The following is a 17,625-nucleotide window of genomic DNA, read 5'->3' on the forward strand; positions in this document are numbered from 1 at the left end:
AATGAAGTTGCAAGGAGTACAGGCAGAAGAAAAAGAGGCAGAGGAGAAAAAGAAGAGTAGACAGAGAAGTCAGATGCCTCACCCCTTCACTGACTATTAGCTATTATTTAATAAAGGACCATTTTGGGGATATTAATGATGTTCTCCAAGGGAAAGTGAAATGAAATACAATGCTCTTCCCTCTTACTCAATAAACTATATCTTTATGAAATGCTTAGATAACCATATATCAAAGAGGTCTAATTAAATATTCAAAAAATATTTAATATTTTAAGATACAAATTTAAAAATTCGCAAAATATTTAAATATATATAACTTTGTAAAAAAAATATCTAAATACAATAATGAATTCTGGAAAATAAATGTTTATTTGAATTCTAAACTCTGTAGCTGTAGATTTAGGAAAAGACTAGAATTTAGAGGAAACTATGATAACTGAGTAATGATTTTTGTTGCAATTCTAAAATTTGGAAAGTAAGATAACTAGTTGCTTTTGTTTTCTCATTGTGCTTTTTGCAAAGCTTGAAATGGAAATTTCACCAGTATTTGGAAAATATGAAAATATTTGGAGGAAAGGAATTTGTGCTACCTTATGATAAATCAATCTTGAGCTATTTTTATTTCATTTCAGTCTATATAGAATTTTGGAAATCTATGTATGATTCTAAAAGTAATTTAGTTATTTTTTTGTATTCTCTTCTTTAACTTCTAAAAAGAAAATGTGGAAATAATTTAGTGGTCAAAATACCTGTTGTTCTCATTAATGCCTTCCCTACTTTGATCTTTAGTTAACTTGAGAACTATACTAGTAGTCTTAGGAATGATAATGGAGGAATGCCAATTGTTTGACAAAATGTCCTATTGTTATAAATGATTGACTAGAAGCTATAGGAAAAGTATTATGCCCAACTACACCTTAATTATGGACTGTAGGTTTTCTAAAAATGAACTGTGCATCATATACCACTATTGTAATGAATCAATCAATTTTTTGGAAATAGTCTTATGAAAATCCCTTTTAATTCTAGGAAAGTTCTGAAAATGGTAGTTGTTTTCAATGAAAAGATTTTATTCATAGAATAACAATCAGTTTGCTAACTTGAAGTTCTAGCTTTTGACTTTATTTATAGGTTGTATAAAAGTATAGGATTAATTTTAGTTAATATTTCATTAGTTGATAAAAATAAAAATTTGGAAAGTTTTGAAGTGTATACAACAAACAAGTTCTAGGTATAACTCCTAGTTTGAATTAAAACCTCAACACCTTGTTGTTTAGAATCTCTTAGGAAAGAATAGAACAATTATTTGTTTTCCATCATTAATAACATTTGGACCTATAACTAGTTGAAGTTGAAATAGATGAATTTGGTTTATTGGGAGTTAAAACCTTATATATATATATATATATATATATATATATATATATATATATATATGGTGCATCACCTTCAGCTTAACAAAAGCTTTCAATTGATAAACTCTAGATATCAAATCACTAAAACCATGTTGAACTATTAAGTAAAATTAGGAAAGAATGAACTTCATAAATGATAATGGAGAGGAGTAGGGCATGTGTGCATAGGAAAACTCTTCACATAGTTTAACTATGTTTTGGAAAAAAAATTTAGTTAAAGTTAGGAAAGATAGTATGGGTTACCACCTAATTCGCCTGAGTGGGTGTATGATGATGAAGAACTACTTGGAAATGAATCAAGCCCCAAAAGGGCCATCTCCACATTAGTTACATAAAACTTAGTACAAACAAAACTACATATCGTTAGTGAGTGCATGTTCCATTGGTGTCTTGATCCCATGGATAAGGGTATGTAGGCAACCTAGAAGGTGAATGATACCTTCATAGCACAGATACCTTGGACATAGACTTTGTGGTTACTTAGCACTTGTTAAATTTTAAATTTTAAAACTAACACAACTTATTAAAAAAAAATTAGTCTTAGGAAGGTACCTATACCTGGCTAGATGCCTTGAACCCCAGAGGGGGTATATGACTTTATAAACTCTTGGTAATCTAGCACCTAGTAGTATGCTTGAAACCCAAGGAAGGGTGCATATTTATGTTAACCTTCTTTAGAACCTTGGCACACCCATAGGCTTGGCTATAAAATTCTAGCAAGTGACCCTAGACCCAGATGATCCTGAAGGATGAATAAACTCTTATTAGAGTACCTTGATATCCCCGTCCACACAAGAATCCATCACAAATGGATGGAAGAAAGCCATTTAAAACAATTGTTTATTTATATTTCTACCAAATTTAAGATGGTCTAGTTGACCAATCTGTTGCCCTTGATAGAAGAGTGAGGATGGCTAAATGAAATTTTGTCTTGTATGGGCTCATCTCCTAAGTAATCAATAACTAAAAAAAAAAACAAAAGATGATGTGAATTCTTGTTGAATTGTTATGATCATTCTTCTAGTAAAATTGTTATTCTTTCTAAGGATGGGTGGGGCCTTTTGGATCAAGTACATGGAATTTGTATATACCATGGAGTAATTTTTCTTAATTAGTATTCTATAATGTTTGAATAATAGAAAAATATCCTAGATATTAATCATCATATGTGTACTTCTAAATGTACATATTATTTCTCTACCAAATTGATATATTAGAAGAGGTGGTCTCACTTACATGCTCTCTCTCTCTCTCTCTCTCTCTCTCTCTCTCTCTCTCTCTCTCTCTCTCTCTCTCTCTCACACACACACACACACACACACACACACACACACTCACTCACTCACTCACTCACTCACTCATACACATTTTAGAATAGTAACAGTCAAGAGTTAATGTCTAATTCACCATATATGAAAAAATAGGAACTTTAATGAATATGTGTTCTCGCTCAAATGATGGCTTTTATTAAGTAACTCACTTTCTTAATCTATGTACTTTCTAGGCAACAAACTAGCACCAATATGAAAGAAAAAGGCAAAGAAGGAAGGAGGGAGAGGAATAGGAAGAAGAGAGGGGAGAGTGGGGAGATGAAAAGATAGAATAGAGATATTTGAGGTAATAGAGGAATAGGAAGAAGAGAGGGGGGAGTGGAGAGATGAAAAGATAGAATAGAGATATTTGAGGTAATAGATAATATGTAGATATCTAAGAATTTGGTATAGCTCTAATACCATGTAAGAATTTTCCTAAGCCAATAATTCAACACCAAGATCAAGAAGCTCAATAGATATCACAAGAGACAAAAATTATGATCAAATGAGAATAGATATCAGATAATTGGATGAATACAACATACAAGTGTCTTGTATAAAAAGGCAACTGATATGAGTAGGAGTTAGCAAAGAGATAAGTATAACAACTAATCACATGTCCACCAAGAGTGGATTATCCTCCATTATGCATGAATGTACATGCAACAATGAGAGGATAAGAATGCAAAGGTGTATCTCATAAAGAAATGTAGTAGACAAAATGTGCTCAATCGGAGTGCAAACTACTATGTTGTCTACATGACAACTCATATGATTTTGCAAACTCCTAGGTGTCTACATGACAACTAATATGCTAATGCATTAACTTAAGTAAACTTAAGTAAAGTGTAATTAGTAAATACTTAATTACACCAACACCCCCCCTTAAATGCAACTTAGGGGAATGCACTTAAGCTCACAAAAGCTAGATGATAATGCAATATGGGTCCCGGCTATTAGGCCATGTTAGGTACCCATGTACAAAATTTTAAAAAGAATGCAAGCTCTCATAAAGTGGAGAAAGAGAGAAAACCTCATGGGAAAAACCCTTCCCTAAAAAGAGAGATGAAACAATAAGATGTATGGATGGATGGAGTAATTAAGACCCCCCCCTCCCCCCCCCCCCCCCCTCATTACAACATACATTATGTATATACAATAGAGAATTATGAGAAGAACACAATCCTAAAAGAGGAAAAGGTCCCCCCCCCCCCATAAGAGAGAAGTAGAACAAGAAGAAATGAGACAAGGTAGACCCCCTCAATGTAGAATGTCCATCAGTGATAGCTGCTCCAAGATGAATGTAGAAGATGATCCATGACTAATAAATTATGTTCCTCCCCTTGGGAAGAAACAATGGCATAGGTACATATGAGATACTTCCCCAATGTGTAGAAAGAATCCTCAAGATGAATGGTGTCTCTATAAACTGCTCAACTATCACTGTGTCGATACTAATGATCTCCCCTTCCAACCCTGCTGAAAAGAACAAGTTCAGATCTAGCAAGGATGGATGTAGAACATATCCCAAAGAACCAAATGTCTTCTCGAATGATAAAGAGACCTCTTGCAACTATTGTACATAAGAATCCACAATCATATCAACCTTGTAAGACTAATCATGTAGAGAATAGACAAGAGGGTCTAAGTGTTCCCTCTTAACAACTGAAGAAGGATCTTCTTCATCAAAGAGAAGATGTATATCATCAACAATGTCTCCCAAATCTGCTATATAGGACTCTACAAAGAAACTTGAAATGTTTGTCAAGTAGTCATCCCTTGATGTTGGAACTAGAAGACAAGGTGTACCCAACTGTACTAAATTACATGGACCTATCACTATAGCAATGTATGCATGTGGAATGTTTTGATGTTGTGACCTTGTTCTTCATCTATTTGAAGGATGCCCCACAAGTGAGTTTGTTGAATCACTATCATTATTGTCACTATCAGTTTCCACAATGTATGAGGTATGGAGAGGATTAGAGGATAAGCTAGGTGAACTTTCCTCAAAGTGAACATTCCTCTCTATGAATATCTCATGAGTCCCAAGATCCATAAGTCTATATGCCTTAATACTTTCTTCATATCCAATGAAAGTACAAGGCCTTGGTGGTGGTACCTTACATTCCCTTGAAGATATGTGTGCCTATGTTGGACAACCAAAAATTTTGAAGTGTTTCACAACAGGCTTTCTTCCGCACCATGCCTCAAAAGGAGTCATTCCATCTAAGACATTATGAGGAGACCTATTAAGGATGTGATTGGAACTACTTATAGCTTCTACCTCAAGTGATGGATCAAGAGACTTAGCTTGAATCATGTAATTTTTCATTGACTTAAGAGTTCTAATCCTCATTGTTGTAACACTTGTCTTTTGTGGACTAAATGCTATTAGATTCTGAAGATTAATAACCTCAAGTTCACAAAAGTCTCTAAGTCTTGAGTTCACATATCTACTTTCATTTTCCATATGAAGAACCTTGATGGCTTTACTTGATTGCTTTTGAACATGACTCTTGAAGGTTAGAAACTTATCAAACACTTCATTCTTGTGATAAAAAAGTAGACCCATGTGTAGCGTGAAAAGTCATCAATGAAAGTGAGGACATAGTGACCCTTGCTAACTGATGTCACTGAAAAAGGGCCTGCTAGAACCGTGTGAACCAACTCAAGAACAATTAATGCTCTCCAAGACTTCCCTTTGTCAAACTTCTCTTCTAGATGCATATTAATTGAACACGTTGAACATTCACCCTTAGAAAAGTTGATTGTAGGTAGACCTTTGACTATATTTTTTGAGCTAAGTTGATGAAGATAGCGGAAGGCAAATGTCCATACCGCTCATGCCATAATTTACTTTGTGATTGTGAATGTGTCAACAAGGCATGTGAAGGAGACTTAGGCACAAAGTGGGAGAAAGAATAAAGCCTTGCGTCATGATTAACTTTACCCTTTGCAACCAATGAATCATCCTTGAGATTTCACACCATTACTGAATCAGGAAGGAACTCAACTTTATTTCCACCTCCACAATGAGTGATTTGGTAAATTGAAAGGAGATTAGTGCTAAGGTTAGGAACATAGAGAACATCTTTGAACTCTCCATTTTCCATCTCAACTTATCCTTTTCCTTCAACTTCCACTTGTGTATCATTCCCTACAAAGATGTGAGGTATCTTAGATTGCTCCAATGAAGAAAAGTGTCCTTTTGAAGAACCCATATGATGTGAGGCACCTGGGTCAAGAATCTATTCCCCTAAAGAACTTGAACTTGCCATAAGTGCTTGCCCTTTTCCCTTTGAAGTATATGGATTTGAATCCTTCGAAGCATTTGGAACATTGATTTTTTTCTTCCTAAGTAAGTTTTCCAACTCATCTATTTTCTTAGTCTTGCAATGATGCTCATCATGATTTGGTTTCTTGCAATATGCACAGAATAGTTTATCCTTCTTGTTGTTGTTTTCCTTCTTGTTGGAAGAAGGATTTCCTTGTTGTGAGGAGGAAGATTGTTGCGTCTCTAATTGTGATTTTGGCTTCCACTTCATTTTCTACTTGTTGGTGAAAATTTTGCCACCTTGATTTATTTGGTGTTCTCATTATTAGCCACCAATGCCTTGGACTTTGATGACTTGAGAATTCCCATATCTATCAACTTGGATTATTCCAACATCAACATTTCTACAAATGCATCAAATGAAGGCTTAGTGAAGGCACTTCCCATGGTCAACTTGTGAGTGCTGTAACTTGAAACAATAGATGCATAATCTAAAGGTAGCCTCTTCAAGATGTGATGAATCAACCTATCATCATTTATGGTATTACCACAATCCTTTAGTAGTGCTCTCAATTCATTGGCTTTGTTGACATAGTCTTGAATTGTGTCAAAATTCTTAGGATCTAAGAGAAGTAGATCATCCTCAATTTGGAATCCCTTTTTCGCATCCACCTTACCATGCAACCCTTCAAGTTTGTCCCAAGAACCCTTGGCATCCTTAAAGCTGGAAATGTGGAAGAAAAGATCTCTATGAACACAACTCCTAATAATTCCTAAAGCTTGGGTGTCTTTAATTTCCCAATCAACTTGTGCATCATCATCAGTGGGTTTTATAATTGTACTATTGACATATAGATCTAAACCTTTTTCCATTAGTCTACTCCATACAATATCTTTCCATGTAGTATAATTGCGTGAAGTTAAAAGTGGAGTTTTAGGTGAACCCATGATGCAAAAAATTAAAAGAGCACAAGAGAGAAAGAGAGACACAAGACACACCCTTCTTTTCACTCAATCAAAGAACCCCCTTCTAAATGTGATACCAATATCTGATTTGCACCAGCAAACTCCAATCTTGACCTACAAAAAAAAAAATCTCCAATGACTATGCAATGAAACTCCTACGGCTCTAATACCATGTAAGAATTTGGTATAACTCTGATACCATGTAAGAATTTTCCTAAGGAAATTATTCAATGCCAAGATCAAGAAGCTCAATAGATAGTACAAGAGAGACAAATGATGATCAAATGAAAATGAATATCAGATAATTGGATGAATACAACATACAAGTGTCTTGTATATAAAGGCAACTGATATGACTAGGAGTCGGCAAAGAGATAAGCATAACAACTAAGCACATGTCCACCAAAAGTGGATTATCCTCCATTGTGCATGAACTTACGTGCAATAATGAGAGGATAAGAATGCAAAGGTGTATCTCATAAAGAGATGTTGTAGACAACATGTGCTCAATTGGAGTGCAAACTACTATGTTGTCTACATGACAACTCATACAAATCTACAAACTCCTAGGTTTCTACATGACAACTAATATGCTAATGCATTAACCTAAGAAAACTTAAGTAAAGTGTAACTAGTAAATACTTAATTACACCAACAAGATAGATACATAGAGAAGATCAAAGAGAAATAAAGTAAATAGAGTATAGATAGTGAAAGGTAAGTGATAAAGAGAAGGGTAAGATAAGATAGAAATTAGGATAGAAAGGAGTCTACATGTGTATAAGATAGATATAAAGGAAATGATAGGGAGGTAGACAAAGAGAATGTGTGAATTAGAAAGAGACACGTGTATATAAAATTAGAAAGATATATAAAACTAGAGTAAGATGGAGAGGAAGAGATCAATACAATTTTAAATTATTGACTTTATATAGCTAGATTATCCATTTCATATAGGAAATAATAGTTAAGAGGGATAAATTATTATAATGAGAGATAAGAAGAGAGTAAGGGAGGTAGGGGGTAGTGATAAAATGAATAATATAAAGAAAAAAGAGGGGTAGAGAAGTGAAGATATTGATAGATATAAAAATAGATAGGGAAACATAGGGAGAGGCGGTGTATAGACAAATAGATCAGAATGGAACATCAAAGTGGAAGATAATTATGAAGGGAGAGACAAAGAGGAGGGGAGTGCGAGGGAGAGAAAAATGAAGAGGAGAGGAGACAGATAATGAGAGAGAATGATAAAGATAGATGGATAGAGCACATACATAGATTAGATCCAAGAGAAATAGAGGAAATAAGATATAGGTACATAGAAGCAAAAGGTAAATATGGATAAAATAAGAGAGATAGGGAAGGAGAAAAGAGTGTCTATGTGTGTGAATGAGAAAGATAAAAAGATGGGGGTAGGGAAGTAGACAGGGAGATTCTATGCATAACTATTCAAGCACATCATCAAAAGCATGTGAGACTATCGACTTAACCCTTGCACCCTTAAAAGGTGAAAATGCTAGTAAAAACACATTTTCATTACTCATTCAATCAATGTTTAATCAAGAAACCATATGAAAATTAAGGTGTATGAATGTATAACCACATCAATCCTATCAAATTCATTCGATTGCATCTATAGATAACGACTAGGAAATTATGACTATTATGTAAATAAGCATCACAAGTAAACATATATTAAAATAAGAAAAGAAAAAGAAAAAAAACCAGCCTAGAAACTCGCCAGGGTAATCCGAAGAACAAAATTTTGTCATCGTCAGGGTAATCTGACAATGTAGAGAGAAAACTAATATCACATCTAAGTGAAAGATCATTGATATAAACCATGATTTCAATAGAATTTGCAAACTTGTTACCTGATTCAAGTTCAACAAAAGCAAGTATAAAATGTTTAATTGATGTTAATTGATAGCTACTTATGAGGAAACAGAGCTTTGAGTTTTGGGATATGTAATCTACTAGATATTTTGTCAAGATGCTCAGGCTTAAATTCTTAATTTAAAAGTTGATTTAACAGCTTTAGTGCAAGACAAAAAAATGGATAAGTAGAACAAATCAACTAGGCATCAATAACCGACTACCAAAGCCTATTATACACCATCACATATAAGAAAAATGAAAGCTTCTAAGCACCAAATCCTACATTATTCAAATATGGTGGGTTCTCAAAGAGAAGCTACTACTACACTGAACCCACAATACTGGGTACCACTTTTGGGGGACGAAGGAAATCGTGAAATGATGAAAAATTTACATATTGAATTTTACTTATGTTTGCCTGAAAGTGCTAACTATGTTCGCGCCAACATAAAATAATTATATGTTTGCACAAACATATTGAGTTTAAATAAGGGATGTTCGCGTGAACATACCTTATTAATATGTTCACGCGAGCATATTTCTAATGGCAATTTTTCGATTAAAATTCCACTTTTCTATTTGAGATCTTGGTAAATTTGCCTTTTTTTTAATGTTCGTGTGAACAGGTTAAATTAATTTTTTGATTGCCGGATTATTTTTCTCATACGTTCATGCGAACACTATGTTCACGCGAACATATTAGATTTGGTCTTGTTTTTTGGAGAAAAAATGAAATTGGCTCTTTTGACCCCTAAAATTGAGATTGAATCATCTCCTACTGTAAAATAAAAAATGCCAATTTGTGCTACTCGGAGCAAGCTTTCCAATGACTATAATTGTAATACATATTATATTCATTAAGACTTTCAAATATGAGTTTAACTCATTATAGGTTCATTACCGATTAAACATCAATTGACTTAAACACTTCGAGAAAATTAGTAAATTAGGTCCAAAAAAATTTGAAAAATATCTAGGAAATAGGTTATTGAGATAGCTTTCTATTCATTAAAAAAATTTAGATTTATGATAAATTGAGCTAAAGTTATTTGTGTCAAAACGAACGTATGTCTGAATTATAATTGGTGTCACTTCAAAACTTCATATACTATACAATATTCAACCAAATTGAATCAAACCAAATGCATCCTCTAGATATTGATGTTACAAATTAACACCAAAAGAATCACCTCATTATATTTTCTAGAAAAAAAATTTATGTGTGTCAAACGAACTATCGCTCTTTAAAAATATTGAATTTTAACATGTACCACTTTTTGGAGGAGAAGAAAAAATTGACATAAATAATTTTTTTTACAAAATTAAAAAATATGGTTACAAAGTAGGAATAGAGTACTACGAATCACTAGTTTATGTCATCTTGAAATTATTCATAGTTTTAAAGATATAGTCACTCGAACGTGAGGTTTGTTTCAAAAATATTGATTTCAATGTCAAAATTGGTCAAAAAGTGGAACCCATTATTGTGGGATCACCCTCTACTGAAAACCTCTACAATTGTAGAGCTAAACAAATATGTCAAATTTATTTCCTTTAGATAGTTTATGCCTTATTTTCTTTAGAAATATCTCAAATTTGGCTAGAGTTGAAAGAGAAATTGCTTCTACTAAGGAGCTTTAAAAAGAAGACCAAATGAAAATGATAGAGTGCAGAAGATCAACCCCAAGATGGCAAGAAAGTTGAATTTCCTAAAAACATTCAAGAGTAGAGAATTAAAAAGGGGTGCAATCTCAAAGGCTATATAGCTGATATATTAGAGTTTACACAAACTTAACCAGATTTGATGATACATACCCATAAGTCAATCTATTATGGGGTTCACCAGTTGAATAGCCTGTGAAATAGGCATATCGTGCTAGGCAATAAAAGACACCCAAAAAGGACGAGACAATAGGGCACTGCAATTGGAAATACACATAGACAATTTATAGTTAATAAAGATGCAAAAGTGCAAATAATCTTATTCAAAAAAACTCACACTACCCAATTTACTAAAACATGGTGAGGTCTTTATTTTTATTACCCAATAGATCAATGGAGCAACCTTTAGGCATCCAACTTATTAAAGTTTGAACTTTAAACACACCCAACAAAAGAATAACAATGTTACCCCCAAGTCACACTTTGCCCAAAATTTTAAATTGTTATCATGGATATGAAATATGAAAACCAACAGCCATTGTCCTTAACCAAAGGAAAACAAAGAAAACAATATTTAGCAATTTCAAGGTAGTCCCCATTCAATCTCTAGTTTTTCAAATAATTAAAATGATCAATGCTTTAAATACAGCACCTGTAAACCCCCCAAAATGAGAAGCAGGAAGAACAATGGCATCATTTCCAGAGAATTCAGATGTCCTCGTTGAACCATACAACCAATATTTGGTCAAAAGGCAATATGAATAAAAGATAACCTACAAGTAAAACAAGCATGCAAATTAAGAGGAAACTAAAAAAAAAAAATCTCTCGAGATTAGTTTGAAAAAACACGTGCCCTAATTTCTTGAGAAAAATAAAGAATAACCTGGACACAGTTAAATTTTTTGGCTTCTTTGTTCTCACTTTCAATTGCATACATAGTTGGATATGGAACATTATACCTGCAAACAAGGGAAATTTTAGGACCTATTCATGATCTGTCCCCCAAATGCATAAATTTGATCTAGGTGAAATTCAAAGGAACATTAAACATTAAACAAATCTCATGCTCATTATTTTCTGAAAAGAACATTAAACAAGATTCCCCCATCAAGATTTTTCCACTCTTATCATGGCTATCAAATTTTTTATGAGTAATACTACTTTTTTAACATAATCTTGAGCATTTCAAAACTAGGGTAATCCTCAATCAATTTCATGCAATGAAGATTTCCAAGACATAGAAGATCTGAAATACAAGTCTTCAAAACCTAACTAATTTCAAGTCCTCGCTCTATGGATAAATGAACTAGATAATTTTGAGTTATATAGAGGAACTGAAATATCTTTACAAATTAACTCCCTAGAAGTCTTTAATAGAAATATAGACATGACCTAGGTATTTTTATGTCTAAAAGCAAGTTTTGAGAAATGATTTGAGTATACCTTTTCCTGGCCTTCGAAACCTGCATGCCCATCCACAAATTGAGAAAATAGTATACCAGAGAAGTAAGGACTACCCAACCAAATGAAGAGGGTAAATCAACTACCATTCTGCCTCCTACATGAAATCTAGAGGCATATAATGAGACATTTTCTGACCTAGAACAATTTCACATAAACTCATGAAATTCATAAAATTTAGGCACATTGAAAGAACCCCAATTGAATCCAGATACACCAAACAACATTTATTAAAAGAAATATTCCGGAAATGTAATTTCACCGTCATCAAAACCAAATCATTTTATCAACGCTAACATCAAACATGTACCCAATAAAAAAATTACTAGAATCCCAACGCTCCAGACTTATTTTTGCTATGAAAGATGCTAGAAAATTATTTGACAGCAAGTAATGGCTAGAAGAAGAAGGTCCGCATTTTATGAATACCTTCCTTTGTCTCAGCAATAGCGAAAGCTTCTTCCAAAACTGGATTGAAAATTGTGGTGACTAGAAATGTCAGCGGCTAAATTCTCTCAACCCCATTTGAAACATTTTGTTGCTGTAACGTTTGATTTTCATTATTCTTATTAGTTCCTCCCATGGGCAGGATACTATTGCATCCATTAGATGCCATAGGATGCAATAGTAACTTTTAAATAGCCAATCAGAGTCGAGAATTTTCACAACATATGTCTATAAACTATAGTCTTAAATTTTCCATCTATTTAAACGATTTAAAAATAATAATTTATCTCTTCTTTGATTGGCTTAGAGCAATAATAGTAGGGAGTAAAATTAATTTTCTACAAATCTACTTTACACTCTACTTTTAATACATTAATTATAGCTTATGGCATCTTTTCTAGAAATCTTATTTTACCATATTTAATGCATTAATTATAGCTTATGTCATCTTTTATACAAATCTGCTTTTGCCATAGAAAATCATTTTTAGAACTATTTTAAACATAAAGATCAAATAGTAATTATATCAATGACATGACATGTTGACTATTTTCTTTATATAAGAAATAAAACTTAAATCTTAATATTTTTCAATATCGTTTTATTTTATTTTGAGTATTTTATATTATTATATTCAATTTTCTATTTTACTTTTTCAATTATTAATTGTGAACTAGAATATTTATATAAATATTTAATCACAATAATGTAATATCAATATATTAGATTTTATTTTATTCATAATTATTTATTTATTAAAGCTTATTTAAGAACATTATAAAAACTTTAGGAATTAAGCTTTTACATTCTAAAAAACCAAAGAAATTACAATAAAAATTTAGCAATTTTTTACATTTTAAATTATATTTGTAAATTTTAAACAATATAAAGACTAACAATTCAAATATTTTGTTATGAATATTTTTCTCTATTCTTGCATTATTTTCTTTTAACTTATTTATTTTTTATATTTCTTATATTATAAGGTGAATTTGGTGCTAATAAACCAGGGCACCATCTTATCTGAAGCGAGATTTTCTATCAAATGCAAATAAGCTACTTTTACATTGTTCAAACCATAACAAGTCACTCACATCAAGATTCAACATAGATTGTCTCTTGTAATTATCAATATTTGAATGGGAACATTGCTACTTCTATTTTGTTTAAACTAAAAATTCAAATGGCAAGAACTATGACGCTTGCATCGCTTGTTATAAACATAGGTTACGTCTTTCCCACTCTTCCTCTTTGTTGGACAAGGCTTTAAAAAATTAAGAAGTTTGACTGAAAAAGGGAATTTTCCTTCCATAATTAATAAGGGCAGCGTGGCTCATATTTGTGTTTAAAAAGAGTATTTTTTCTAATAAGGAAACATTTTATTTTTAAAAGTCAACTAGTAGACTTTTTATGGTGGAATATCTTAATGGGAAGAAATCTTCTGAGAGGGGGGGGTTGAATCAGAAGATCTGGTCTTCTTATAACTTTTAAACTCATATAACTAAAGTTAACATGCATGTATATAACATTAAACATATAACATTAAACAATCATGAGAAGCAAACATGTATCACCACATAACACTTGAAATTTTGGTGACCCAGAAACCCTCCAGGAATAAGAAGGTAAAACTGGGGTGGGGATGATACCCACGAAATTACTGCAGCAATTGATTTCAACCACTTCTGATGGTTTGCCCTATTAAAGGCCTTACACTGTGTCAATAGTGACCTGGTTAAAGGATTTACAAACACTTTACATGAAGTGTTACCCTGTTAAAGGATTTAATCACCTTTTTAAAGGATCTACAAGATAGATGTTAAGCTAACCTATCAACATAGGGTTTCCTTTCTAATACAATGGCTAAAGAGTATTAGGTATAATAAACCTGATAGCTTACAATCCTTGATTGTTGAATACAGGCGCTTAATCTACTTTCTCTGATCTTGATCTCCTGAGATCTGATATTCATTCTTGTCCCATGCTTTGTTCTTATCAATTGTATGTCTAACTGATGTCTTTTCCACTTAATCTTTTAATACCAAAGCTCTGTAACGACCTTAAAAAGACTCTGCAATTCCTTCTTGTCTCCAACACACTTTCAATGGCATCAAGAATCCCTTATAAAGATTAGTGGATCGTTATGCATCCTTGGATAAAGTGTTCCCGCTCAAACCCTTGAAATTCATCCATTGGCTGCATGCAATTCCAATTTTCTGATTGGTTGCATGAGGATCACATAGGCAAATGGAAGGATTTGATCTTATCCCCTTATCTTGTCATGAGTCATGCATAACCATTTTACATCTTGGTTTCTATTGGCACAAACTCTTATGCTAATCCTGTGTTGCTCGGCACATGAGGTAATACTGATGCTCGGCACCATCTATTCTAGATTGCTCGACATCCACTGTGTTTCCTGTGTTACTCGGCTCTTATTAACTTTGCAATGCTCGACACACACTGTCTTCTAATCTACTCAGCACATGTTGAATTTTGTATAGCTCGGCATATACTGAAATGTGTTCTGCTCAAAAACTACTGTAGTTTGCTCAACACTTTCACTAACTCGGCACATAAAGAAATTCTAGCTCGGCTCCCATTGTGTATTGGGCATATATGGTTAAGTGTGTTGACACTCATTTGTCAATCTTATTTATTTGATCAACATTTTTAGTCATAAATATTTTTAAAATAAATTAAAAGTGGATTTCTTAAAAACAAATGAATTGAAAATGTTTCATGAAATTGATGGGGGGATTTGACTTAGACTTTTCAACTTTTGAATTTTAGACAAATATTTATTGACTTAGTTGTAAATTAGATAAAACTTTGTTTAATATGTACCTTTTAGAATATATAATTTGCTTTCTATTATAAAATATTTATGTCATTTCAAATAATCTTTTGAATCAAACAAGTTAACTCCATATCTTAAACAAATTCATTTTCTCTTTGATCTTAAGTTCAATAGATTCCATCACATTGTATTCAATTCCATACTACCTTTCCTCCTATTTGTGATATAAAATGCACCCTTAAGCTCTTCTATTCTAAATAAGGCAAGAGATTGATCCCTATCTTCATCGCTAGACTTAGAGCATTTGATTGCCACATTATACAAACAAGCCTCAATACACCCTAAATCTATTGAAGGAAATGACACAATAGTTGTTATATCACTTTTTAATCCAATGCTCAATATTATTAACAGTATTTCACTATAATTGTGACATTAAATGTGTTAGTGTCGATGGTGACCACCCATAATTGAATGAAATGCGTTCCTTATTGTGATGAAATGAAGATGAATAGTAGGGTAAGCATTCACTGTCTTCAATGGGTAAACTAGGGAAATTAAACCTATATTTCCAATCATCACATTCAGAAGGAGAATAACCTACTAGACTAAGGATGACTCAATCGTTAAATGGGTGTAAGGGTCCTCTTTTACTATGGTGATAGTAGGATGTATAAATGGAAGATCTAGGACCAAGAAGAGAGATAATAATCTTTATGTACATCATAGATTATTATCACGCTAGTATGAAAATATTGAGACTGGATATGAGAAGTAGACAATCAGTGACCTATACCAAAAATTATAGCCAATTTTACTTGGTAGGGGAAATTGGAGTCCACCTTTGTAGGTGAATTTCACCCTTGTTCTACCAAATTTTAATGTTGGACCCCAAGATTTAAGATAGATAGTTAAGACTTCCTAAATTTGGATCCAAAGCTTTGGTACTTGGCACCTATGTGCATAGAAACTAAAAAAATTGTTGGGAGAAATGGGTTTGCCTCAATCAAACCCTTCTATAGGAATTGACATTGAAATTAAAATGGAATTCCATAAAGGAAAGAAGTGTATTGTTAGTAGAAAAGACTTGATAAATGTTACACCCTCACAAGTGTTGATGGCTTAAATAAGATGTATGAAAGTTGTCTTGGTGCAGTCTTGAGCTTGGATCTAGGATAGGAAGGACATGAATATTCACACATGCTAGAATCTAGACATTAGTACATATCTTCTATGCTTGATGCTTTAATTGGTTTAATCCTTTGGTTCTTGACTTTCTTGAATGCTTGCTTGAAGTCATAAATTGATAGATTGATAATGGATATCCAAAATGAGAGAGATAATATTTAGTTTATACCTATCCAAGCTATTTTGAGGCTCAATAGTTAAAGTATGCCAACTTCCAATCAAAAAAATCTCACTTAGAATCACAATATCGAGTCCAAATTCAAATTTGAGCCAAAGTTAGCATGAAAAGGATGACTTTTTATGACATGGTCATAAAAACTATCACCTAGCCCACCAAGGAAACCCTTGTCAAGGAAAAGGTGGCTCAAATTTTGACTAGGGTCAATTTTCAGACAACGATTCAAAAAATATGTCAAACTTTGGGTGTCAAAAGGGGAAACAACTGAGGCTACATATGGTGATAGGACCTAACTACAACAAAGACAATACTTAAATGAAATAATTAAAGGGACACAAATAATTAAGGGTCCTCATTAATTAAAGGACTCAAATGCATGGAATAATACAAAAATAGTACAACTGGATCCAACCTTATAGAAATTACACACCTTAAGATTTTGATTACAATTTAGGATGCCACATTTAGCCCCCACTTTAGTAGGAGTATGACTTTGCATGCATACTTACAGTAAAGTGGATCCATAACATAGGGAAATTATCTTGTCATGTTAAAAGAGACAATTAAAACACCAATCTTAAAGTGACCTAGCCGATCCTCATCAATCTTAAACAAAGATGAAAGTAACATCCATAAAAGTGAAAGACAACATGACCAAACTAGTCTTGTAAGGTAAACTTATTGTGTGTTATGCAAATGAACAAATGGGTGAAAAAGATGGATTTGATGGTCTGGCAAGCTATGTTATGCCAATCAACCCATCAAAATGACAACCACAATAGGAGGATTAGGCATAATAGGAGCATTGTCTACAAAGGGATCTTGTTAAAGTAAATTAAATTTAAATATCAAATTTGAATTATTCCTAATATCTGATTTGCCGTCTACAAATCTTGATTAGAACATGATAGTTTTGATATGTTTCAATTGTATGTGATATATATTCAATATTTATAAAAAACCAAATGTCAAGGTATAATTTCAGAACTCATGGTGAAGGTAGGGTATTAATGAGTTTTGATATCCTCTTACCTAGCCAA

The 17,625-nt window shown here is 32.8% G+C and overlaps 1 protein-coding gene across 1 annotated transcript; it reads right to left on the bottom strand.

Moving 5' to 3' along the window:
• Window positions 1-10,353: 10,353 nt before the first annotated feature.
• Window positions 10,354-12,061, bottom strand: LOC149567414 (uncharacterized). The gene is made up of 5 exons (XM_089817482.1): window positions 11,955-12,061; window positions 11,401-11,470; window positions 11,164-11,238; window positions 10,665-10,768; window positions 10,354-10,558 (listed from the first exon to the last, which is right to left on the bottom strand). Exons 1-5 carry the CDS (start codon window positions 12,059-12,061, stop codon window positions 10,477-10,479), a joined length of 438 nt encoding a protein of 145 aa, XP_089673608.1. The 3' UTR covers window positions 10,354-10,476.
• Between the last annotated feature and the right edge of the window lie 5,564 nt (window positions 12,062-17,625).

Source organism: Cupressus sempervirens, chromosome 3, assembly GCF_028749045.1.
Source record: "Cupressus sempervirens isolate cs-2001-9-10 chromosome 3, ASM2874904v1, whole genome shotgun sequence".
Classification (NCBI taxonomy): Eukaryota; Viridiplantae; Streptophyta; class Pinopsida; order Cupressales; family Cupressaceae; genus Cupressus; species Cupressus sempervirens.